Raw genomic sequence first — 26,324 nt, 5'->3', positions numbered from 1 at the left:
GGTTCAAATTGCAATTCTTGGTACCGAAGTTTTTAAAATTTCATTTGTTGTTTTGCCTTTAAATTTTTAATTGACCATCGGAATTGGTCCAGTTTTGACCGTTTCTCTTAGAGTCTTTTTTTTTTTTTTTTTGGGGGGGGGTTAATTGGGAACAGATCATAAGCCGGTTCCTGATCCAACTAGGTGAACTAACCGATTTGGTCTAATTTTTTAAACGCAGGTACAAACTTCCAATAAATGGCGTAATTCCCAGATGTTATATATAACAAATTTTTTTATAAGAACGAGAAAATCAACTATTTTTAATTTTTTTAATATGTTTGATTGTTAAAAGAATCTTATAATTCCTACCCAAAAAAATATTATAAATAGGATCTAATATAGTAAATTACTCCTTTCGTTTAAAAATAGAAAGCATTTTTAACTGAATCTCACCCCCAATAAAATAGTTACCTACTTTTCAACTAACCTTATCTTTTTATATTTATCTCTATTAAATACCCAACAATAAATAGAAAGTTATTATCGATAGGGGTACTTTTAAAATAAAAGGCAATAATTATATTTCAAAAGATTAAAAATGCCTAACATTTCTTAATATCCAACTCTTCAAAAAATGTCTTATATTTTTAAATGGAGGGAGTACCTTTTTAAAAAATAATAACTTCCTAATCCTTTTTTTTTTGTGGGGCCAAAAGGACTTCCTAATCCTAACCTTGAGAGTATGGAATGTGTATGATAATTTCCAAGTTATTGGGTTTATTTTGGAGTTTATAATTTGGGCTGAGCCCGACAAACTAGCCCAAATTTACTTGAAAAAAAATTAAAGCCGAACTTAAAAAAATATGGTTTTTTAATGTTCGAACTTATTCAGACTAGCCCAAATTTGATTGGATTCGAGTTCGAATACCTGAATAAAAAATTTTATTTTAAAAAAATATAAAATATAATAAATATTAATTAATTCTTAAAATTTTAGGTTATTTTATATTAAAATACCATACATTTGAACCATATACATCGTTAAAGTATCAAAAATATATATTTTATATTTTTTATAAAATAAAATAATTAATTTTAAAGTAAAAAAATTAATTAAAAATGATTTTAAAAATAAAAAATTGAGTATTTGGGTTGCCTGAAGGAATTTAGGCCATACTTAACTATTCAGATTTTTTAAAAAGTTGAGCCTGTTTGAATTTAGGCCAAGCCTAAATAGGCTTGCCTTTCTTAAATTCCCAACTCTAGCTTATTAATTTAAAAATTGGTTTAAATTATATAATTAGATTAATAATTAATTTTTTTATTTATTATTAATTGGTAATAATTGGCAATGATATGAATGTGAACCGGTCCGTATTAATAGACGGGGCCCATTTTAATATTGGAGACATTAAATTGAGAAGGAAGATTGAGCGCAAACAAAAGAACGACGCGTCCTCTTCCTTCGGCTCGAACCTGAACCGATCGAAGACCATAATCCCTTCAACCCAACTCTCTCTATCTCCCTCCTCCCTCTCTTAATATTTGAAGTTTCAACCCAGAAATGATCTCAGAAAACTAATGTTTTCTGAAATCCTTTAGAAGAGATTCATTCATCCGATTGATTCCATTCCAATCTGATCAGGTATACTACCTTACAGGTTTTGATATATATATATACATATATATATATATATATATATATGTATATGTATATAGCTTCATAAATCCAGACTCGACTATTCTAAATCCAAAATACTTTTGTTTGACTGATATCAATACTCATTATATTCAATGAGGACCAGAATTTCTGCAGTTTTTGATGATGAAGAAGAAGACTCCGAGAACAGCCATGGCCGCCGGTGGGTGCCTCATCACGGCGGCGGCGTTCTTGTTTGTTTTGATGTTGGAGATTAAGTACTCGCCGTCAACGGGGAGGCTCAGGCTGAGTCAAGCACACCATCATCATCTTCAAGCTGGCAATACAAGTCATGGTAAGCATTAAACCATAATCGTCTTTAGTTTCAATATTTTTTTAATTGTCATTTTCCATCGGGACGGCTATTAAATTCTTGAATAGGGATATATATATATATATATATATATATATTGTTTGAGAATTATTCTAATTTTTCTTTTAATAATATTGAGTGATTTTTATTTTTGAGGTGTGATTAATTATATACTGTTTTTTAAAAGCCCTTTTATTATATTCAATGGTATTTATTAATAATAAATTATAATTAATCATCAGTATTGTTCTAAACATGTCATTAAAATATAATAACTAGCAATCGATCCGTAAATTATAAAGCTTATAACATGTTACCCAACTTATTAAATATAATCAATGTGGATTATTTCTATCCTGCATGCAATGTACACATATATGAAATGTATTTTTATAAAAAATTAAATATGAATTTTTTTATTTCTAAAGTCAACCCCAACGTAACTATTTTCTTAATGAAATTTAGAGCTTAATTAATTACTGCTCCATCTGGACTACAATAGGGAACGTTGGGCTATGAATTATATATTTTTTCAATTATGTCCTTAATTTATTGAATAATAAATAAAAACATTTTGAATAAATTAAATGTTATATTTATTGTACTCAAGAGCATGATTGAAAAATTGTGAAATTTTTTTATAAAATCAAGATTTTAACCAACACTTTTTGAAAAACATAAATTAATTAATAATGACTTATATGTTGGTGAGAGTGGGTTTATCTTTGGGTTTATTTCCACTCTACTACTCTTTTGGCTGCTTGGAGAATGAGCAGGGTGATAAGATTAATCCACGCATAGTATCACGTCACAAGCACAAAAGTGTGATGCTCTTCAAAATTAATTTGATTACACAATTGTCTACTTTACGATTTCAACACTTTAATTTTCTTTTTCTTTTTTTTTTTGCCAACTTCAATACTTTAATTTTCACAGTTCAAAATTCCGACATTATAGCCCCATCATCATTGCCACCGTTAGAGGCAACGAATATGGCCTCGTGAAATGATCTCTTGAATAATGTTCATACGTATACTCAACAATTTTCAATCATAAGTTAGATACACCCTATATGGGCATATATATTATTGCTTGGTTATATCATTTTCAATCATATCTATATCTATATGGACATACACATATTTTGGCCAGCTATCTGTCTACTACACATATTATATTTATGTCACAATATAACTTATACAGCATGTATATGTTAGTCAAAGATTTTTGGGTCTAAATTTTGGGGGTGGAATAATTGAATTTAGAAGTTTCAAGATTTTCAACCACCGTATTTTGACTTTATTGAAATAATTATACATATTTTTTATATGAGCAGCCCCTCATGATTAGAAAGAAGAACTTCATTTTATTCCTTTCTCAGGATACAAAAATATTTTCCATAATTTCATATATATATATATATACATGTCAACATTATTATATTTTCATAATAATCAATGCAAACATAAAAATATTATTCATTTACTGGTTTGTCATATAAAAAAATAGTGGAAATCAATTCAACAAGATTTACTCTTGTGGAGATGAAATTTATTAATTTTTTTATCTATTTTTATTTTATCATTGCAAATTTATTATTATCCTTCTGTGGTCTAATCATTAAACACTTACTGTTTGATTTATGAAGGAAACGTAGAATCAGAAGGGTCAACAGTGCAAGTGGAACCCACGTTGGTCCCTTCTTCGCCACCTCCTCCCGCGGAAGCAATCACATGCGACCGTTCTCGTTATTTCTACGACATCTGTTCCATTCACGTCCCAACAGTGTTGGACCCGACCACCTCCACTTTCTTCATCAATCACCCATCAGCCACTCATCCAACGGTCCAGAAAATTCGTCCTTATCCTCGAAAATTGGAAAATTTCACCATGTCGAGAATTAAGGAAGTCTCCATAATCACTTCAAGACAACCAATCCCACATTGCCATGTCACCCACAGCTCCCCGGCTCTGGTATTCAGTGCGGGAGGGTACACCGGAAACTTCTTTCATGAGATGAGTGACGGGTTCATCCCTCTTTTCATCACCGTCAACTCCATCTTCCATCAAGATCAAGACGTGGTGCTTGTGATCTCCAAGGCTCGTGATTGGTGGGTACGAAAGTACGTAACCTTGCTACAGAAAATTAGCAAGCACCAGATTATTGCCTTAGAAAATGATACTTCCACTCACTGTTTTCCTTCTGCCACTCTTGGCCTCATATCTCATGGATTTCTCGCCATAAATCAAAACCGAATGCCAAACTCAAAATCACTAAATCATTTTCATGAATTCCTAGGCAAAGCTTATGGGACAAATAACCATCCTTCTTATCTTAACATCTCCAATCCTCGCCGGCCACGTGTTGTGCTCATGAATCGTCCACGTGGCAGTGGACGAGAATTGTTGAACGTGGAAGAAGTCAAAGTTGAATTGGAAAAAGTAGGGTTTGATGTCATTGTGTTTGAACCCACACCCACGACTCCACTGCGCCAATCTTTTGAACTCATCAATTCAAGCCATGCAATGGTGGGCGTTCACGGTGCAGCCCTAACGCATTTACTGTTTCTCCGGTCGAGAGCCGTGCTTGTCCAGGTGGTGCCGCTTGGGACGGAGTGGGTGGCGGAGGCATGCTTTGGGAATGCAGCTAGGGCAAAGGGATTGGAATATGTTGAGTATAAGGTTAGGACTGAAGAGAGTAGCCTCATAGAAAAATATAGCAAAGAAGATATGATGATCAAGGATCCTGTAGGATTCTTGAAGGGAAAATCTTGGTCATCAAGTGTAATGAATATTTATTTGAAGGAGCAAAGTGTGAGATTGGATTTGATTAGGTTTAGGAAGTACTTGAAGGAAGCCTATAACAAGGCAAAAGAGTTTATGGACAAAGAGCACTCAAGACAAAATTAATCCCCTTATGAAACAAGAATGAAGCCATTCATTAATTAATACATATGCATTAATGTATTGTTAATTTGTTATTAAATTTTTTTGTTGTGATGTTTGTTTATTTAAAATAAACTGATGTAACTTTTAGTCTTTCAAGTTCATCTCAATTATTAATTTGATATTTTAAATTTAATTTTTATTAATTTAATTCTCTAATTAAGTTTATTTTAATTATCGATTCAGTCCTTATTGTTTAAAAAGAAAGTTACATTATTAACATTTGTTTTTTTACCAACATATTATTAAAGTTTGCTGACATGAATAACAAAATATTGATGATAACTAAGTAAATTAATTAATAAAAAAAGTATAACTATTTAGATAGAAAAAAAAATAGACTCTAAAATTTTAAAAATTAATTTGAGATTATATTGATAAAAATTAAATTAATTTGAGAGTTAAATTATTCTCATTTAACTATATACATACCAAGTATCAATGTACTCTACACATTAAATTATTTTAAAAGTGAATTTGTGTTTTAAAATAAAAAAAATTCACATAATAATTTAACAAAATGTAAAGGGACTGCATTGAGAAAAATTAAAATTGAAGAATCAAATTGATAATTAAAATAAACTTGAAGGATTAAAAATTTCATTATATTTTGAAAAATCTGGAAGGTACTTCATTAACTTGTTAGGCTTGACATCTCTGTTTTATTTTTCATTTTGGGAGAAGTTTAAAAGAAGGAAGCAAAACTTTCGTGCACAAGAATATGTATAGTGGGTTGTTGACTAGTGAACAACGAAGAAAAGGCTGTATACATAATGACATTGGCTCATGCATCTGTAAATAATTATTTAAGACAAGTGGCACGTCACGTTTGAAAGTTGAAAGATCATATATATTGAAACTGCAAGCAACGAATCTCACTTTTCCTAATGTCTCTGTCTCTTCAGTTATATCTTGAAGAAGACGTATGTGACTTCGATGAAATGATGAATTGTGATCAGAAGAAGATGAAGGGACAATGTTCAGTTTCTTCAAGGTTAACAATGGTGGGTCTTTTGTTCTTGATCTCAATTCTCATCACTGCACAGATGATCAAGCTCTCTGCGCTATCCTCCATTAATATCTTTGCCCCATCATCATCTTCATCGTCGTCTTCTTCGCCTTCTTCTTCTTCTTCAGCTGATCTCTCAAAGTCACTTTCTAATAATTACTCTGCAACTTCATCAAGAAATCAACCTCCGCAAGGTATGCCTCTATTATTCATAATTCCCTCTCATCTTTCAGTAAGATTAGCTATTAGAAGAGCGCAAAATTGTATATATATATATATATATATATATATAAAGTCTCAAATCAGTACATACGTGTGGAAACAATTCAATTGTTCTAAATTAAGATAGTGAATTTGAAGAAATAGAAGTATAGCGTGAATAGATTTTTGATAATTCAACCAAGGATTGTTCAATTAGCTAGCTAGATCGTCACCATAATTTTCATTAGTGTGGGAGACAATTCAATACAGATAATAAGAGTATAAAAAAGAGAAGAATTAAATATATCTATAAACTGGTTATATCCAACTGTTTTTTTAATCTTTCATAAACTATATTTGTCTACCTATATTATATTCAGACCAAAAAAATGTTGTTCATATATGTGTGTGTGTGTGAGAGAGAGAAAAATTATTTTTAAATAAAATAAAAATTTAATTACTTTATTTTATGTTTTTTTTTACTTTTCAAAAACATTATTTTGATTTTACTTCTTAAACATATATGAGGGATGGCCACATCATCTTCGCACTTCCATGGTTGTTTTTTCGGCCAACTGATAATTTGGTTAACACTTCCATGGTTTATGACTCAAATTAAAACAATCAGCTAGGGGAAAAAAAAGACTCAAAATTATAATTGATTTGTGTATCACTTTTTTACTTTAATTATTCATAATATTTCTTTGAATCAACTTGTTGATTATTTTTTTAATTACAGAATCAGAAAATGCATCTTTCAAAGTCAAAATCAAACTAAACGCAACAAATTCATGGCAGTTATCAAATCCTTTAACGTCCACCGAAATTAGGTGCGACCGTACTTCCAATCGCTATGATCTTTGCAACATTAGTGGGCCCACAGTTGTGGACCCTACTACAGGTACCTTCTTCGTTATGGGCCCCAATGGATCTGACAAGCCCAAAATTGTGGAGAAGATAAAGCCTTATCCAAGGAAATTTGAAGACTTTATAATGGCCCAGATAAAGAATATCACCCTTATCTCAGGCCCACAAAGCCCACCATGCAAGGTCCATCATATTGTGCCGGCATTGGTATTCTCTGTTGGTGGGTACACCGGAAACTTCTTCCATGATTTCACCGATGGATTTATCCCATTGTTCATCACAATCAACACAATTTTCCATGATCATCAAGGTTTTGTGATTGTGATATCCGAGGGCCCTGATTGGTGGCCCACCAAGTATGCAAATTTACTAAATATATTCACGAAGCACCCAATTATTACCCTGAAAAATGAAACCCAAACCCATTGTTTTCCTTATGCTCATGTAGGCCTCATTTCACATGGTTTCATGACCATAAACCACACATTATTACCAACCTTAAAGACATACTTGCATTTTCGCAACACCCTACATGAAGCCTATAATAGCCACCATGACTCGAGCATGTCACCCAAGAAGCCAATTTCTCAGCCACGGCTCGTATTTGCAAGTCGAAAAGGCACCACCGGGAGAATGATATTGAACCAAAGGAAAGCCATTCAAGTCATGAAAGAAGTAGGTTTTGATGTTGTTGTTTTTGAGCCTAAGAAGAACACGTCACTACGTGAATCTTATGCACTTGTTAGTTCATGCCATGCCTTGATCGGTGTTCACGGTGCTGCACTTACACACTCATTGTTCCTTCGACCAGGATCAATGTTAATGCAAATTGTCCCAATTGGGGTTGAATGGGCAGCAAAAGCATTCTTTGGGAGTATAGTGAAAGGCTTAAAGTTGGAATATATGGAGTATAGGATTAAAGTGAAAGAGAGTAGTTTGGTGAGAAAATATGGGAGGGACAGTTTAATGCTGAGAAACCCATTTGCTCTACAAAAGAATGGTTGGCCAATAGAGCTAATGAATATATATTTGAAGGAGCAAAATGTAAAGTTAGATTTGGTTAGGTTTAGAGGGTATTTGGAGGAAGCCTACAAGAAGGCCTACAAGTTCATGCAAGAAGAGGAAGGTGTTTCATGAGTAAATAAATATATAAAGCCATCTAATGTTAATTCTTTGTGTGGTTAAGAGGAGAAAAAAGCATTCTTGTTCATTTTTGTTTAATGTAATGTCAATTATATTTTTATATATATAGCCAATCGCACTCATGTTTTGTTCGTTTTTCATCATGCTTTGTGAATCCTGCTTCTGAAAATTCGAATAAACTGATAAATCTGCCGCCTCGAGTGTGGGGATTTATTTGTTTGTTTGTTATTACTTTCGTTTTTTTTTTGGGTAATTGTTTGTTATTACTTTGGTACAAAGGTGTTAGTAATTTAGTTATTGTTTAGTGGAGATTTTTCTGAGTTTTGACGGAAATGGATATATTTTAGATCCTGATTGATTGTTGAAATAGAATGTATTAATAGAAAATAAAATAACTAAAATAAGGTTATGGATGGATAGAGATAGATAAACAATATAAGATAAGAGTCATCAAAATAGAAATTGATAAGCTTCAAAAGTAAAATATTTGAATCTTTATTTCACTGCCTGTTTTTGTTTTTGGTTATATGGGTTTTGTTTATACCCGTCTAATTGAACAATTAATAACTAATTCTCTTGATAACTATTTGTTGATCTCCTCTTAATATAATCTATAAGTATTTAATTTGAATCATTATAAGGACAAAAGAAATTGAATTATTTGAATTTCAATTTTTTCCTTTTTGATGTGTCTAACTAACAAAATTTGTGCAGCACCAAACATAAAATTTAAATTCAAACATAAAATTTAAAATTTAAAATTTTACTTAAAATTCAAATAAATGATTTTAATATTATAATTTGAGATTTTTTTATACCATCGAATTAAGAATCTATAAATTTTAAATGTAAAATTTTAAATTAATATATTTTAAATTTAAAATTTAAATTAATATATTTTAAATTTAAATTTTTAACTTAAATTCATCCATCCAAATGTTATTTGAAATTGAGCGGAAAATGGTTCATGATTTCACATTAGAAAGGGGCAAAGGGCAGAGAGAATTGAAAAGGGGCAGCAATGTGAGGAGAATGGGCAATATTGTCATTTCATTTTAAAACTTATTTTCAATTTAATTCCTAAGTCCTATGTGAATTTTTAGAATTTGTTTGATCTGATTTGATATAAAGTCATATATGTGGCCCTATATTGAAATTCTCTCTAAATTTAAGGTCTACTGTTATTTTTTTTTCAAACATAAATTTTTATTTTCATTCTCTTTTATATTTATCTACTGATTTTTCCCCCCTAATTTTTTTTTTCCATAACGGGGAAATACCCATACAAGTCTTATCAGGCAAATCGTAATCAATAAGCACGCGAGTAATATCAGCAATGTTCAATCCACGTTTTTTTCTTGTAGAATTGGTAAGATTATTTCAATAAGCTAACCAAAGAAAAGCTCCACACCATTGCAGGGCTTTCACTTTTCAAATTTTCAAACTTTCAAACCTTCACAGTATGTTAAAAGTAACGGGTGAAAATCACTTGAAAAATGCTTTGAAGAAATGAGAATATCCTAAAGCAGTTTAAGACGATGATTTACTTTGCCATAAAGACAGTTCATTGTTTTCTTAAAAAAAAAAATTTCTTCAAAAAAAATTAATCTTTTAATAATTTAATTTTTCGCATTTCTTTAATAATAGCAATATATTTTCATTTTAACATTTAAAAGAATATTATGCGGTAATATTTTAATCATGATCAATGGACTGAGTACCTCTATAAATTCTAACACACGGGTAAGAAATCTTGAGTCTGACTTGTAGCATTTATCTCTCAAAGTCCATTCCCAGAATCAATTTAGCTATAAGAGGTTCGCGAAAACGGAAAACAACGTTTATGGAGCTTGAATTAGTGCGCATTATTCCATTCATGCATGCTTGGCGAGCTCTTTTGAAAATTCAAAGAGAAAAAGGTCTTTAATCATAGTCAGAGAGACGTATAACACATGGCCAGTAAGAGTTGACCCTGACTTGCGGCATTTGTATCTCAACGATCCATTCTTGTTGGAATCATCTGTGATAGTAAAATTGGTTCTGGGAATGGCATTTTCTCTGATTCCCCTTCAACTCTGTACGCTCTTCCTGTGTGTGCCACCCATTTGTGTTATTGCCCAAACCAGAAGTATCAGTCATAGTTTAAGGGTGGGTGATTCACTCACTGCAGGAGACAGCATATCCTCATGGGTGGTTTCGCCTTATGGAGATTTTGCCTTTGGGTTTCAACAACTTGAAGATGATAATTTCTTCTTGCTCTCCACCTGGTATGCAAAGATTCCAAACAGAACCATCGTTTGGTACGCCAATGGAGACCATCCTGCTCCAAAGGGGTCAAGAGTTCAACTTACTGCTTCAGAAGGGCTTAAGCTTACTTCTCCTGATGGTCAGATTCTGTGGACTACTCGAGATAGCCTTTCTGGTTCTGTTGTTCTTGGCGCCTTGAATGACTTCGGCAACTTTGTTCTCAAAGATAGGAGCTTGAATTCTGTTTGGGAGGCTTTCGAAGATCCTAAAGACACCCTACTGCCATCACAAGTTTTGGGAAAAGGAGGGATGCTTTCTTCTAGAAAATCAGAGACAGATTTCGCTAGGGGACGGTTCCAACTTCTTCTACGGGATGATGGTAAACTCGTGATGCATTCCATAAACTTACCATCTGGGTACGCTAATGAAAATTATTTCGAAACTGAAACTGTTGAGTCTAATACATCAAGCCCCGCCATTCAATTAGTCCTCAACAAGTCTGGAGACTTGTATGTTTTAAGAAAGAATAATAATACAGTCGTCTTCTCAGACATGGCAACACCCTCTCCCACTCAATTTTATCTTCGAGCTACTCTTGATTACAATGGAGTTTTCAGTTTCTATCAACATCCAAAGAGTTCTTATGGCAATGAAACTTGGACACCTCTTTGGTCTCAACCAGATAATATCTGTACGGCATCTTTAGTTAGTGAAGGAACAGGCGTTTGTGGATACAACAGCATTTGCACTTTGGATAATAATAGTAGGCCGGTTTGTAGATGCCCAGAAGGTTATTCTTTAGTAGATCCTGACGATCCACATGGTAGCTGTCAACCATATTTCATAGACTGTAAAGAAGAGCACAGTCAAAGGAAACATCTTTATGAAGTTGTCACGTTAACAAATGTTGATTGGCCTCTCAATGATTATGATATTCAAAGTCCTTCTACTGAAGAAGAGTGCAAACGGGCCTGTTTCGAAGATTGCTTTTGTGCAGTTTCAATTTTCAGATTAGGTGACACTTGTTGGAAGAAGACATGGCCACTTAAAAATGGCAGAGATGACCCGAGTTTAGATGGTTCTAAGGCCTTTTTAAAGGTACAGGGCAATTCCTCCCAAACTGGTCCTCCTATCATTGAGAGAGATAATCAGGGACCTATGTTTTTTGTGTTCCCTGTGCTATTAGGTTGTTCGGCATTTCTTAACATCATGTTAATTGGATCAATCTGTCTAGGCTTTCCCTTCATTTACATATTCCAGAAGAAGATCAAGAGTGTCAATCCAAGAGACGGTGATGTTAAATCCATTTTGCGTTGTTTTACTTATGAGGAGCTTGAAGAGGCTACAAATGGGTTCATAGATGAGTTAGGAAGAGGATCTTTTGGTGTAGTTTATAAAGGAGTCATAAACATGGGTTCTACAATTCATGTGGCAGTCAAAAGGTTGAACAACTTTCTTTTGCAAGAAGAAAATGAGATGGAATTTAAGAATGAAGTGAACGTCCTTGGTCAGACCCATCACAAGAATTTAGTTCGTTTGCTTGGGTTCTGTGAGGAAGGAGAAGAAAGGTTATTGGTTTATGAGTTCATGAGCAACGGCACATTGGCAAGTCTTCTTTTCAATGACTCAAAACCAAGTTGGAACCTAAGACTAGGAATTGCTTTTGGGGTTGCCAAAGGACTTCTTTATTTGCACGAGGATTGTGACACCCAAATCATCCATTGTGACATAAAGCCTCAAAACATTCTCCTCGATGACTTCTTTAATCCTCAAATCTCTGACTTCGGGTTGGCCAAACTCTTGAACATGAATCAAAGCCAAACGTACACAGCCATGAGGGGAACAAAAGGGTATGTTGCACTTGAATGGTTCAAGAACATGCCTATCACGGCTAAAGTAGATGTTTATAGCTTCGGTGTATTGTTACTTGAGATTGTTTGCTGCAGAAGAAGTGTGGAAATGGATTCAGAAAATGCAGAGAAGGCAATCTTAGCAGATTGGGCTTATGATTGCTTCACAGAAGGTTCTCTAGATGCTTTGGTTGAACAAGATCAAGAGGCATTGGATGACAACATGAACCTGGAAAAATTGGTGATGATTGCCATTTGGTGTGTTCAAGAGGATCCAACTCTTGGACCCTCCATTAAAAAGGTTTTTCAGATGCTTGAAGGTGTTGTTGAAGTGCCTACGCCACCATGCCAGACCTCAAACAGTGAGAATCAATATCTATATTAGCTACTCACTTAGCATGATTGAGAAAGCATGGGCTGGTGTATGCTATGATATTATTGTATCGTTTGAGAACTTTATAATTTTCCTTATGTCAATTAATCATTAGTATAAACTATGAAATGTAGAATAAGTCATACTATTTACGAGTCAATATGACCCATTTTCTCGTATTCCATACAATGTTTGCAAAAACATATTTAGTTATGCTAACTTTATGGATATATCAGCTTAGGAACCAAAATGTAAGATTTGTATAGTCTTTTTTTCAACTAAGTTTGATATTCTGTTCGGTTAATTACATTAATTACTTATTAATAAGCTGATAACATTATTTCAATTAATGACTTATCGTTGGTGTTTTGTTGACTCAATTTAGATGTCATTTCAGTTGATAATATTGTAGGCTCATTATTTCAAAGTCTACATAACAATCTTGTTATTCCCCCCTGATTTGTTGCATGTTGTTATGCTTGTGAATTTTAAGGCAATCTTGGGAAAGACCCTCGGCCCCAGATTTGCCTTATCTCAAAATTTCATATGCTAATATTCCAACTATGATGTAAAACTTAAAAATTGGTACCAACCAATTAAAGTTGGTATGAGTGGTAGAGACTCTCATCACTTAAGGAAGTGGTTGAAAGTTTGAATTTTAGCTCTTATATATGTAGTAATTTAATTGGGAGATGTCTATTCTTTGCTCTCAATACCGTGAGAGAGATAATCTCTATTACTGATGGACCCTAGTCCTTATACTTGAGGAAAAAAAAATTAAAATTGGTTAATGTTATTAATAGGGGTACTTGGAAATTGAACCATCTTAACTTCCCTAATGTTGACAAAGGTAACTATAAATTTATGTGAATTGGCAAATCCAAAGGCACCTACTCTGTTCAAACGGGTCATAAATGGTTGAAGAAGAAAACAACTGGTCAGCAGGGATATAGTAATGGCTTAGGTCCTTCAACAGGTACACCATAGGAGCTTTTGAAGTTTATTTGGTCTCTAAAGGTCCAAAGATAAAGCGCTTTCTCTGGAGATCTTACAATAGAGCATTACCAACCAAAGACAAAGAGGAACTTAGAAAGCGTGGCTGTGTCAATTCCCCATTTTGTGGCCTTTGTAGCCATCACGTGGAATCTGTTGAACATGTTCTCATGTTCAATTGGGTTAAATACATGTGGTTTGCTTGCCCCTTGACTTTATCCTCTTTGAAGAATTGTGAATTTAGTCAAGCTGTATTTGCTTACTTATATATGTTGGTATGCTTGGAAAGCCAGATGCAACAAGATTTTTTAGCAGAAGGAGCCTTCAGTAACCTGGGTTATCAGTTCAGCTAGTAGCAGTTTGTCTGATTTTCGGACTGTCAAATGCTGCTTTTGAACTGAACAGGAAGCTGTAAAGGTTAATAAGTCAAATGAGAATCAGAGATCCGCATAATGTCATGAAGATTAAACTGGTGCAGTTGTAGATATTTGCTGTTTTTAGCTTCAACAAGATGAAGGATTTTGATTTGGACGCTCTAGTAGTTAAACCTGACTGTTTAATTTTGTTGAAGAGAGAATCACAAGTAAAAACCTTTTATTATCAAATTTAGAAATTTCAATACTGAAAAATGGGAGAAGGAGTATTGAATTTGGGAGCGTTAGTGTTAAAAAAATCATGATTCGACATTAACTTTCTTCTAGAATCCTTACTTGAAATTCTCCCTTTGTTGAACTCAATTTTATAACACGCTAATTGTCGAGATTCGTTCCATGATTTTTTTGTTTCTAATATAGGAATTCTTTCTTTTTCGATTTGTGTGAGTCTTCCTCGCACTGGGATTACATTAATCTTCTCTTTATCATTCCAATTTTATGGAAGGTCCCGAACAGATTTGATTTAAGAATTTTTTTTTTAATTGTAGTCCTCTATTTAGTTTCGTACTATTTTCCTGGAATTGGTCATTTGGTAGCTGACTAGCTAGCCTGATAGCAAGGAGATGTTTTCCTTTAGAGCACATTTGCATCTGCGTTGATCCACCCATGAACACACGTGTAATTGGAAGTTAGTAAAAGAAATACTCCTTCAGTCCCAAATAAATAAGACACTTTTAGATAAAATTTTACATACTAATAAATCTTATTAAATATACTTAACAGCCTTATCTTTGCAAAATAAAAATATAAAATTTTAAAAATACCCACCATTTAATATATTGAAAAGAGAAGAGATGTAAATTAATTATAAAGAGAGAAAGGGTAATATTAAAATTAGTGTATTTAATGAAACCTTAATCTACTCAAACTGTCTTATATTTTGGGATAGAAAAATTCTTTCAAAAGTGCCCTATAATTTGGAATAGAGGGAGTGCTACTTTACAAAATTTGGAAGTTTTTTTTGTCCTAATTACATGATGAAATTAAAACAATTAATACATTTTTTTCAATTTTATCCTTTATATATTTATTGTTATTTGAATTCTTAAACAACAATTTATTATAATAATTAATTAAAAAAGGGTAAAATCAAAAAAGTTGTATCTTTTTATAATTTCAAAATTATAACTGATATTTTTTTAATAAGCATGAAATTTATTCATCTTATATTAAAGATAAGAGAGCGTTTGCATTCGACGCCGAGTGCTCATTAGGCTAGGAGCAATCATGGCTTTCCATTTCAATTTAAAATTATCTCTGCATTCATTTAAATTAATTTTTAAATATTTTTAATATTATATTTATTAATATAAAAAATTTAAAAATATTAAATCTATATGATTTAGGGGACATTTAAATAATTAATTTATAAAATTTATAAATTTTTTAATATTAAAGTAAATCATTCAGATTATATTTGAACTATTCAGAATCTATTTAAATAGCCAAATTATAAAATTTTTTTAATATTAAATTGAATTGTCTATGTTAAATTTGTATTAGTTAAATTGGTAATGAACATATTAATTAAAAAATTTTATATTTTTTATAAATTTTATTTTAATAAATATAAAATAAAAATAAAAATTGTTAAGTTTGAATTATCCAAATCTCATCAAAAGTGATAAGTGTCATGGTATTTATTTCTTAACGAACGCTAAAGACAGCCCAGGTTTAATATTAAAATTTTTTATATCTTTTATATTAATAAATATAATATTAAAAACATTTAAAAATTAATTGAAATAAACAGCATAAATCATTCTAAAGTAAAATGAAGTACCAGGATTGCCCCTGTGCTGGTGCGGACGAAGAGGAAATAGCTTAAGATTTTTTTTTTTTTTTACATCCATTAACACTTGTGCAGACGCCAAAACAAACGCGTCTCTTTCTTCTGTTTTAGGTGATGTGCCTATTTGTCAACAGCGTGACTTTCTTTGAATGAATTTTTTGTTTGAAGAAAAACAATAAACTCTGCATCACACAAGCATTGATGTACCAATCATTAATTAATATCCAAGCTCACATTTAAGTCTTGCAGTTCTCTCCCTTAACAAAGTACTCCCTCTAGTTTCACAATACAGAAAATAAAACATTGATAATTACTTTACTCTTCTAAAACAAATTAGCTAAAACCTTGATCTCAAAAAAAAAAAAAGTTAAAAGGGTAAAAATATTTAAAACTTTTTTACTAGAAGCATTCAATATCCTTAAGTCAATAATGATACATAAATACTTATGAATAAAAAATAATAAGAGCATCTATTATATCAGTGTAACTCTAATATAAAAAGAGGTAGAGAGAAATAGGAAAGATTGGAGAAAAGAACAGAAAGAAATAAAAGAGTCAGAGAGATCAAGAGAAAAAGAAATAGAGAGATGAGAGAAATTCACTCATAGATGTAAAAATGCCTAAAACTTTTTCTTCAAAATACCAAGGAGATTTTTTAAGGTGCAAAAATACCATGCATCACTGTACCAAAAGTTTCTAGAAAAAAGCTTTTAAGTATTTTTGCTAGTTAACCCAACATCTTAGGTTCACATTAACAAATTTTAAACCATTTTAACAGTTTGGGAAAGAATACCCTCATTAAAAAAAATATTGATGAGTACCCTTACACTTTTATTGACTTAATGATACTAGATACTCATGGCAAAAAAGTTTTTAAATATTTTTATCCTTTAACCCTTTAAAAAATTATACATCTTTTCAATTATATCTAAATTAAATGTCCTAAACAAGTACCTTAATAATAACAATTGAAATTTCCATTAACCATTTTCTCAAAAGGAATTATAAAGGAAGTGAGGGTATAATGAGAAAAAAAAAATAAGTTAACCAATATCTTGTATTTTGGACCAAATAGAACTTTTAAAAAATGACTTGTATTATCGATAGGAGGAGATAATATTCATGTTCACATGGCCAATTGCCTTGCACATACTAAAGCTGTAGACAATTTTGCAAAATAAAGAGAGTGATCTACCTGAATGATATTTGAGAGGTATTATTGTCATCAATTTATTCTAAATATTTGTTGCCAACAATTTAATCCTAAAGTTTTGAGCAAACACATTGTTTCAATGTTTGCTAGAAATCAGTTAGGAATTCAAAAGTGGATCTGCAATAAGATACGTTTGAAACTTATTTCTTTCTTCCAAATGTTCACATCAGGAGATAGTGTGCCATATCGAACATAAATACTCCAAGCGTTCAATTCTATTTGTTATCAAAGTTCCCGTCAGCATTAAATTAATAACAGTAAAATTTTTACCTCTCAATTATTTTTTAAAAGTATCTGACATCCTAAATTTATATGTAAAGTAATTTTTTTTTCAACATTTAAAAATAATGTGCTAAGTACGTTGCTAAAAAGAACTAATATCAATTAAATCACCAAAATAATAACCTTTTATGTATATAAAAAAATGACACTAATATCCTATTATTTATATATAATTTAAGAGACTTAATTAATATTAATTTTTTTATAAAGTACTCATATGTAATTTTGAAAGTCTTATGTTGTAATTTTCGATGTCATCTTCTACAATTTCAAAATCAAATAATGATGATAGTTAACTTTTTAATGATAAAATACTCAATGCATCATCTTGAAAATTTGAAGTTGGAAATTTCACCACATGAAATATTAGAATATAGCAAATTCCTGAGGGACAAAAATATTCTTTAACCCAAAATTTTAATAGTAAATTGATAATAATAAAATATTAACTAAAGTATACATTTAGTCTTTTAATTTTATACAACATTTCATTTTAATTTCTTAACTTTATAAAGTATCTTTTTAATCTTTTAACTTTAACATTATTAGTTCTATTCCAATAAATTTTTACATTAAACTTTTAAATATTGACAAAACATTCTCAAATGTTAACATATTAGGTTTAATTTTTTTCCAAAATAATAATGATTAATACAAAAAATAATCATCTAAAACCAACGAAAATAACTTAAAAAATATTTTACAAAATTAAATGATAAAATTAAAACTTTATATAAAGTTAGAAGAATAAAAGTATATTTTAACCTAAAACATTTTAGGGAATGATTTATTCAATAACAAGCATTAAGGACATAGTCAACAAATGGTACATACAAATAGCATCCATTGTGTTGCGTGAATCAGACTATCATTACATATATATTTTAATTATCATATTTTTTTTAAAAAAATATGGAAGTCGGTAAGTTTCAGTGACCATATCGAATCTTATAACATAAAAATTTTAACAAGCCACAAAATTCAAGGGTCACAATCAGTGCAATTCAATTCTCAGACTCCATGCAATGCATGACACCCTCATTGGTTTTCTTAAATGCTAAGCAAAAAAAAGCACTAGAAATTTCATACTCTAGATTTTGATGATCAGATAGCCATTCTCATAGACAACTAGTTTCAAATTATTTTCACCCAGCTCCCTTGTCATTTATAAGCTTTAAAGCAAAACCAAGGGGCATATGAATTTTCTTTATCATAAATGCAAAATGAAAAAGAAAGAATAATTAACTAATCAAAAATTGGAACTAGGGCTACATAGGATAAAAAATCCAGCTCCAACTTCTCTAGCTAAGAAATTGTACTTGAATCCCGAAGAATCTCATATATAGATATAACATTTTCAATAAACAAAAGGAAAATAATGCACCATTCCAAGAAATCTGACTTTCTGTTTTGCAACACTTCTTGGAGAAAATGAATATTATGCTGCCAACAACAAAATCAAAAAAGACCGTAAGCCTTTATTTTAAGAAAAAAACATTTCTCTTTTCCAAATGTATATACTCCAATCCCTATTATAAGTCACTTTTAACCACCTCATTAGAATCATGAAGAGGTGGTTAAACCATTAACTTGGTCAGAAAATATAATAAACTTTTAATTTTACTCTTATTTAAATGATTTTTTTTTTTTAAATTTGTATTCCATTCTCTCTCATAATTAATGAGTCTAAATAGGAATAATATTGAAAAAACATAATTAATACCCATCAATTGCATTAAATTAAGGATGATCGATCTCTTTTAAAAGGTGTCTTATAGTAAGAAGGTACGTTGTCAAATTACTAGTAATTGTTGAATCAAATATCATAGTTTTATTGAGAAACTAGATGGGAAAAACAAAACATCCAAAGGCAGTGTAAAAGAGATAAACTAAATCAATCAGGAAAATAAAGCAAAAACTGTTAGAAGTCCTACTAAAAACTCTGATTTGGTCTATGTATCTTGAAAGGCATGTTTAAATCAAGTGTCTAATACTTTCAGAAACTTAAAATGGATAAAAGAGCAGAAATACCTCGACAAATTTCAATTTGAAATCCAGGTTTCCAAAACGTTGTGCAACTTCATACTCTTCCCTAAGATACTCGTAAATTGCAGCGTACTTTGCATCCCTCCAAGCAATTTCCGATCTGATTAATTAGTTCAGCATAAAACGTTAATGAGAAAGCTGAGAGAAGAAATCTGTGAGCTAACCTTAAATGCTCTTGCAAAAGATGAAGCCTTTTTTATTTTTTGAAAAGTAACGATGAAGTGTGTTTTTATTAACATATATTTAGAAGATTTTGGTTCTTACAATGATCCTAAGAACTTCTACAAATACTCACAAGAGAAGACAAGGGTTTATCTAATTTCTAAGATCTTGCTTGGTTACTAGAAAGGAATGGAGTAGAATGAATTGAAAAAAATCAATAGAAAAATGAACTAAATCACCCTTTCCCCTCATAACAAGCACGGTAAAACTTAATACTAAATACTACAAATGTTGGAATCATTTCATCCTCCAAAAATCTCATGAATCATGCATGATTCCCAGCCTCAAATTAAATTACCCCTCTCCCTTATGAATATGATTCGCTATCTCTTTTGACTGTCTCATTTTTCCCTTTATTTTTCTAATCCATTCCATTTCTTTTTAGTAACCAAATAAGACCTAAATATTACGATGACAATACCTCTCAAAGAGGCCAACTTTAAGAATCACATCAGCCAAATTTGAATTGGCCTTTCCAACGAGCTGAAGGAGCTTCTTCTTATCCATAGTGAAAGTTCCTGTTTTCTCCATTCCACGATTTATATCTGCAAACTCTTCAACCAAACTATCCACCTAACCGATGAGGAGAGAAACATTAAGTTTTCAACTGCTTGAATCAACTAGCCATCATTTTCTTTTATTTTGAATAGCTTGGGCAGACACTGGACATAGTTCATTACAGGATTAACTGACATGTTCATGAAGAATCATAACATGCACTCAATATCTTTATGGCATGCAACTACGCCAGTTCAACAAATACAAATTGCAACCTGCTTCATGAGTACATACTTTTCCACTCCCTTTCCCATCCAAAAAAAGGAAGAGAAGAAAAGGAAAGGAAAGGAAAGGAAAAGAAAGGGGGGAAAAAAACAAAGGACACACCAGGAGTGCAAAAGAATAAAGGGATAGAAAAGGGTATGAAACACGTTCTCCATAAAAAGAATTGCAAAGAACATACAATAAGCAAACATGAAAAGAGAAGGAAAACAAAAACCTGAGAAACAAAATAATCCAGTGCTATACTTTGTCCCAAAACACTACCAATGATGCGAATACCATCAGTGTCCAGAGATTTCAGAACTATATAGTCCGGCCCTCCCCGCATATCCTCAACTAAGCGTGGCATCTCTTTGACCGCATAATCTAATCCAGAACAACGTGTTAAGTTAAACATTCAAAGATGTAAATGATGGATTAGTGCATCCGGAATGAAATAAGATTACCATCTTTCCTCATCTCTAAAAGCAAACCAGAAGCATGCCTTTTAACTAGTTCCAGGTAATTGTCCACTTCATGATCCTCAATATTAAACAAAACAGCAGACCCATACTGGTAAACGACCATGTACCGATAGCTGCTTGTTTTGTTGTGGGTTCCAGCTCCCTGTATCAAAGTTCTTCATGTTGATCAGGTTGTTAAATCACTCATGTTCTATTTAAACAAAATTATAAACTTCCAAAAGAAACACTACAGGAGATTTTTTAGATGATCTTACATTAGTGTCTGAATTGAAGTTACGGAATCGGAGGGCAATGGAGTTTGATGAGCGAGAAGATGGAGGAATAATGTTTCCTAAATTCTCAGCTTGAATGTCCTTCAAGTTTATACTGCCAAAATTAAGAATCTGAGACAGCCAAATAATAGAGAAAGAGAACAGGACAAGTGAACAAAGATAGTGATAGAGAGAGAAAATAAAAGCATAAAAGTAATTTGGTTGCAACCTATACAGTTAAAATAAATAATGTAAGATCATGTTCCAATGAAGAGGCTGTAAATACCTCTAATCCAAAAAACCAAATATCCTGGTTCCAATTAATATAGTTTCCACTAAACAATCAATTCATCATCCATGAAACAGAATCCTCTTATTTAAAGAAGAATTCAACATTGTCATATGATGATAGAGAGAGATGGAAACATAAAATTGTCGAGTTAACCATGAAAACCATCACTGAAGTGAATTTGTATCGATCTCTCTCCTCACATAACACCATCATGGAAGCTTCTCACATAGTCACATGAGGCGTATCCAAACTGAACAACCGCTCACTCTCGTATGATTAAAAATAAGTAAAGCAACAAATACAATAATTATAACTTACACTCTAGTCCTTCAATTTATTTCCTATTCAAATTAGTTCCTTTTGCAACTTGCCATGGGTGCGTACTAAATTAGCCAAATAACTACATATAATTTTACCCACTGAAAGGAAACTTTATGAGGGACTAACTCCCGTGAAGAAACAACTCTAACAACCAAATGTGCTAAACGGTACACCTTTGAAGGCTAAATTATTAATTTGCATAAGAAAACCAAAACCCTTCTTTACCTAACACGACATTCTAAATCCAACAGTAAAGGGCAACCACGGATTTTGAATGCCCAAGATAAAAAGAATTATGACCCAAACAATGACCACGGGGACAAATCAAGCCGACAATCAAACTCATCAATCAGATCGATTGAATCAGAAGAGGGAAGAACCTGGTTGAAAGAAAGTAAGCTTTAACGGGAACTTTCACGGATTCGCCGTCTTCCTGAGCTCCCAATTCATAGTTATGGTCCAAATTAGGAGGACCCGAAGAATCAAAATCGTCGGAATCAACGGGGACCCGATAAGGGATTGCAGAAGAAGCCCCGAAACTGAGGAAGCGGCGTGTGAGATTGAAAGGAGGACGAGGGAGAAAGCGAGATTCTGGAGGACAAGAGAGATGATGAGTGGTGGATTTGGAGGCAGCGGCTATGCGGCGGAGGAGAAGCGAGACAGTTCTCCATCTGCCACACATTTGCTTTTGGGGAAAATAAGCGTTGTCTTTTGCTTTCTGTGATTTGATTTCGCAGGGCAGGGAAGGTCTTCGTCTTCTTCCTCCGTTATTCACCGTGCCCGCTGTTCCAACGCAATCGCACTGACTCACCGTCTCTCACCCCGAACCCCGCGCCTGGCCCAGTGCTTCGCATGCCTATCAAACTATTTTAAGCTTTTGGCCGAAAAAAAACAGCAACAACGACAACAGAAAGTTCTTTGGTAAAAAAAAAAAAAAAAAACAACAACAACAACAACAACAGAAAGTTTAAACCGGTTTTTTTAATGGTGTAATAAGTTAAATTATAATAATTAAATAAAAATAAATATATATAAATAATATAAGAAATAAATTTACAATATATATAATTGTAAATAAAAAAAATACATGATGATAAATCAATAATATTATAAATTATAATTTTATAACTTTTTAAATACATGTGAATTTTTATTATATCAAGTATAAATAAACTCAAAAATATTTATATTAACATTTTTTTAAAACAAAGATCTCAAATTATATTATATAGATATGAAAGGTCCAAAAAGAAATTAGCTTTTAGTAAAAGTCTAATTTTTAAAATTTTTCAGTTTTTTCAATTTTAAAATTTTTATATTATATTTAAAATTGTTTGATTTTCTGAAAATCATTTTAATTTTCAATTTTCAAATTAATAACAGCTTAATTACAATTCAATCTTGTTTAATCATAAAAATTAGTTTTTTGATGCAAACCATTCACATGCAAATTTTTTGAGCATTATTAAACCCCCAAATGAGCCAAATCACGATAATGATTTGAAAATTGCATCAAAAAGGGGGCACATGATAATGAAACCAAAAACTTTCGATCTAGATCAAAAACTATCAATAATTAAAAGCAAAAAGCTTGCTTTTAACAGATTGTAATCACAAGAATTAACTCTCATAACAAGTATAAGGATTCAATGAAAAGAAAAAAAAATCATAAGGACTTGATTAAAAATTTGAGTAAAACTATAGAGATCCAAGGATTAGTTTTTCCTAATTTAATTTAAGTGTGTCTAGGGGAAGTTATGAATAAGTATTTCCGTTTACTTTTTATATGAAAACTTACAAGTTTTCTTAATGTCACTATATCACAATATAATGTTTAATATTTTCTCAATCAATAGGAAATTTAAATTCGTGCGTGTTTTTCTTTTGGCCAAAAATAAGACAAATTTATTGATAACCAAACAAAATAACAAACACTAATAACCAAAGCCAAAAAACACTCTAAAAAGAAAAAAAACCAAATCCACAACTTACCACCAAAAACAACAAGAAGCAAATTCATGCATATTTGATATACTAAAATAATCATCATTTTTTTTTAAAAATATGTTTTAACTATTTTGAAACTTTTTAAATAGCTTCTGATCACTTCCAAAAACATCTTATGTTTTTTTATAGTATCTGAATAATAAATAATTTTTAAGAAATGGTTATGCCAAAATCGTGATTTTTGAGGCCCAAGTTTAAGATAAATTAAAAGGTCTTGAAAAATTTTTATTTAATATTAATTTTTGAATATAAATTATAAAAATATAATGTATGATCTCATTGAAATGAGTATAATTATTGAATGTAAATTATAAATAATATAAAATTTGATAGGTTTAGTAATAAAAATAAATCTGGCAAAAAGTAAAAATATAAAACTTGATATGTTGAATAAAAATTATATAAACAATTGTACACACACTCAAAAGGAAATTTAGCATTAATTATTCTATTTATAATGTATAATTTGATTTCTACTTAAATTTTTTTTTTAGCCAACGATTTCTAATTAAATTACATACACTATATAATTTCTTTTACATTTGGGATTAATTATGGATAAACATGTTTAGCTTCACCACATCAACCACATTTTTATCCTCAAAGCACATAAAATCATATCTAACGACAACATGGGGATAAAGGGTATTTAACATGTTTAACTTCCTCGTTAATGCTCCAGCTCCCAATTTAACATGCTGAAGCTAGTAAAAAGTTTATGGAATAAATGTTTTTGAACTCCCTCCAAACAAAGTTTGGTGTAATGTTTTAAAAACCAGGTCATAAGATAAATAAAAAATGTCAACAGGTAATAATTCTTATGGTTTAGTCAATTAAATTGGTGATTAAATTGATAACATAATAATTAAATAAAAAATTAATATATATATGAAAATATATAAAACGCAAATAAAAAATATAACAATATCATTCCCAATTCAAAGTTGTTCAACCAAAACATATTAATTTTTAATTTTCTTATTTTTTTCATATATATATTTTTGTTATTTACATTATTTGTTCTCTTAAAGTAAATGAATTTTCAGCTTTTTTTACAGATTAATTTATATCATGTTAATAAACAAATTATATACTTAAACTTTTACTATAAAAACCCGAAAAGGAATTGACATTAATATTTTTAAATGGAATAAAAAATTTTATTATTAAAATAAGAGTAAAAAAATGATTCAAAATGATCCACCATTTCAAGTTCTAATTGATTTTGGCTCTATCAAAATTGTTTGGTTCAAAACAATCTAAAATGAGTCAATTTTTAAATGGAATTAACAAGTTAAATTGAGTTATTTTTATAATTGAATGATGATCTAACCAGTTCGATAATCTATGAATCCATTTGATGACTTTATTTTTAACTTTTAAAAAGTACTTTTAACACTTTTTGAAAGTTAAAAGTTGTTTGGATATAAAAATATAATGAAAGTACTTTTATGGATGTAATTTGAAAAAGTCATTGAATATGAATTCGTCCAAATTGATTTCCTTTAGCTTTTGAGATGTGCTTTATAAATGTGATCCATTAATTTATGATATGACTATGCTACCCTTGATTTTTATATAAAAAATTGTAGGTAATTTTTTGACAAATTATATGTATAAATAACCAAACACACACTTGTTATAAACGTGGGTTAAGATAGGGTTGAAATGTGAGTTTGCCAACTTTATTTTTTCGACAGATTTGAAATTGCAGATGGGAGTTGAATTGTACCTATTTTTATAAATGACCATAATACCCTTATTATGTTTTAATTTTTCCAGTATTAAACTATATATTTTTTATTCCTATTATTTAACATATTAAATTTTATGTTATTTTAAATTTCTTTCCATTTTTTAAACACTTCTAATATATTATATTTATATAATAAAAATTATCAATTATTATAAATCAATGTCCATTTTGATCATTACATATTCAAAAGTATATTTTAAAAACACAAATTTTTATTAATCCAAATAACTTTTAGTTTGTTAAACTGACTTTTAAAAAAATATATTCAAATATAAATTTTATTATAACCATTGACTTTTACTACATTAATTTTTGTTAAATGAACTTTCACCCAATTAATTTTTAATAAATTAAAAACTAAACACACATTAAATCCTAAAACATTAGTTTGGAGATATGCATATTCTAACCAAAGGTATTTAGTACCTGTTTGGGTGCCAATATAAAAAAAAAATTAGATTATGAAAGCCTTAACCATGGTTTTATTAGAAAAAGCCCAAACATCTTTTGTTTTTTTTTTTGCCATTACCACCTTCTGCATCCTCAATTGCGTTTTCAAAAAAGCTCATCTCACTAGCTTTTGTAATTGATGATTCTCTGCATTCAACTTTAATGGTGTGTCGGATATTTTCAGATACCATATATATCCCTGTATGGTTCTTCATCAGTGATTGTCTTCCTTTTTTTTTTCCCCCAACCTCGAATACCTCATGTACAACATCGCTTTTCTTCCTTGCAAAATGTGTGGGACCTTTGACTTATAATATATTTATATTAAATAATAAATATTAAACTGATACTATTATATATATTAAAAAATAGTGGAAAACAAACTTAATAA

At 30.8% G+C, this 26,324-nt stretch overlaps 4 protein-coding genes across 6 annotated transcripts; 3 read left to right on the top strand and 1 right to left on the bottom strand.

Moving 5' to 3' along the window:
- Positions 1 to 1,411: 1,411 nt before the first annotated feature.
- Positions 1,412 to 5,071, top strand: LOC129323037 (xylan glycosyltransferase MUCI21-like). Of its 2 annotated transcripts, none has more exons than XM_054969576.1 (3): positions 1,412 to 1,627; positions 1,799 to 1,976; positions 3,643 to 5,071. In XM_054969576.1, the coding sequence occupies exons 2-3, from the start codon at positions 1,805 to 1,807 to the stop codon at positions 4,902 to 4,904; spliced, it is 1,434 nt and encodes a 477-aa protein (XP_054825551.1). In that variant the 5' UTR covers positions 1,412 to 1,627; positions 1,799 to 1,804; the 3' UTR covers positions 4,905 to 5,071. The 2 variants fall into 2 exon arrangements, with proteins under 2 accessions (XP_054825551.1, XP_054825550.1); XM_054969575.1 differs by having other exon boundaries at positions 1,788 to 1,976.
- A 786-nt stretch (positions 5,072 to 5,857) lies between these two features.
- Positions 5,858 to 8,300, top strand: LOC129323162 (xylan glycosyltransferase MUCI21-like). Of its 2 annotated transcripts, none has more exons than XM_054969745.1 (2): positions 5,858 to 6,143; positions 7,034 to 8,300. In XM_054969745.1, the coding sequence occupies exons 1-2, from the start codon at positions 5,882 to 5,884 to the stop codon at positions 8,152 to 8,154; spliced, it is 1,383 nt and encodes a 460-aa protein (XP_054825720.1). In that variant the 5' UTR covers positions 5,858 to 5,881; the 3' UTR covers positions 8,155 to 8,300. The 2 variants fall into 2 exon arrangements, with proteins under 2 accessions (XP_054825720.1, XP_054825719.1); XM_054969744.1 differs by having other exon boundaries at positions 6,890 to 8,300.
- Positions 8,301 to 10,033: 1,733 nt separating this feature from the next.
- Positions 10,034 to 12,938, top strand: LOC129321855 (G-type lectin S-receptor-like serine/threonine-protein kinase RLK1). The gene has a single exon (XM_054967782.1). The coding sequence runs from the start codon at positions 10,207 to 10,209 to the stop codon at positions 12,640 to 12,642; it is 2,436 nt and encodes an 811-aa protein (XP_054823757.1). The 5' UTR covers positions 10,034 to 10,206; the 3' UTR covers positions 12,643 to 12,938.
- Positions 12,939 to 18,439: 5,501 nt separating this feature from the next.
- On the bottom strand, positions 18,440 to 22,581 carry LOC129321557 (protein RETARDED ROOT GROWTH, mitochondrial). The gene is made up of 7 exons (XM_054967357.1): positions 22,101 to 22,581; positions 21,111 to 21,222; positions 20,839 to 20,998; positions 20,610 to 20,758; positions 20,034 to 20,185; positions 19,376 to 19,490; positions 18,440 to 18,787 (listed from the first exon to the last, which is right to left on the bottom strand). Exons 1-7 carry the CDS (start codon positions 22,400 to 22,402, stop codon positions 18,650 to 18,652), a joined length of 1,128 nt encoding a protein of 375 aa, XP_054823332.1. The 5' UTR covers positions 22,403 to 22,581; the 3' UTR covers positions 18,440 to 18,649.
- Between the last annotated feature and the right edge of the window lie 3,743 nt (positions 22,582 to 26,324).

This window comes from Prosopis cineraria, unplaced genomic scaffold, assembly GCF_029017545.1.
Source record: "Prosopis cineraria cultivar Desert tree isolate PC_DT_omini unplaced genomic scaffold, ASM2901754v1 PC10, whole genome shotgun sequence".
NCBI lineage: Eukaryota > Viridiplantae > Streptophyta > Magnoliopsida > Fabales > Fabaceae > Prosopis > Prosopis cineraria.
Note: the sequence above shows the minus strand (reverse complement) of the source record. Positions and strands in the feature narration are given on the sequence as shown.

Excerpts from the sequence above, each read along its gene's own strand:
- LOC129323037 (XM_054969576.1), top strand. The coding sequence starts at position 1,805 with ATGATGAAGAAGAAGACTCCGAGAACAGCCATGGCCGCCGGTGGGTGC. Across the intron at positions 1,977-3,642 it reads AGCTGGCAATACAAGTCATG|GAAACGTAGAATCAGAAGGG; the intron begins GTAAGCATTAAA and ends TGATTTATGAAG.
- LOC129323162 (XM_054969744.1), top strand. The coding sequence starts at position 5,882 with ATGATGAATTGTGATCAGAAGAAGATGAAGGGACAATGTTCAGTTTCT. Across the intron at positions 6,144-6,889 it reads AAGAAATCAACCTCCGCAAG|AATCAGAAAATGCATCTTTC; the intron begins GTATGCCTCTAT and ends TTTTAATTACAG.
- LOC129321855 (XM_054967782.1), top strand. The coding sequence starts at position 10,207 with ATGGCATTTTCTCTGATTCCCCTTCAACTCTGTACGCTCTTCCTGTGT.
- LOC129321557 (XM_054967357.1), bottom strand. The coding sequence starts at position 22,402 with ATGTGTGGCAGATGGAGAACTGTCTCGCTTCTCCTCCGCCGCATAGCC. Across the intron at positions 20,999-21,110 it reads ACTTCAATTCAGACACTAAT|GGAGCTGGAACCCACAACAA; the intron begins GTAAGATCATCT and ends ACTTTGATACAG. Across the intron at positions 19,491-20,033 it reads AAAGTTGGCCTCTTTGAGAG|ATCGGAAATTGCTTGGAGGG; the intron begins GTATTGTCATCG and ends CTAATTAATCAG.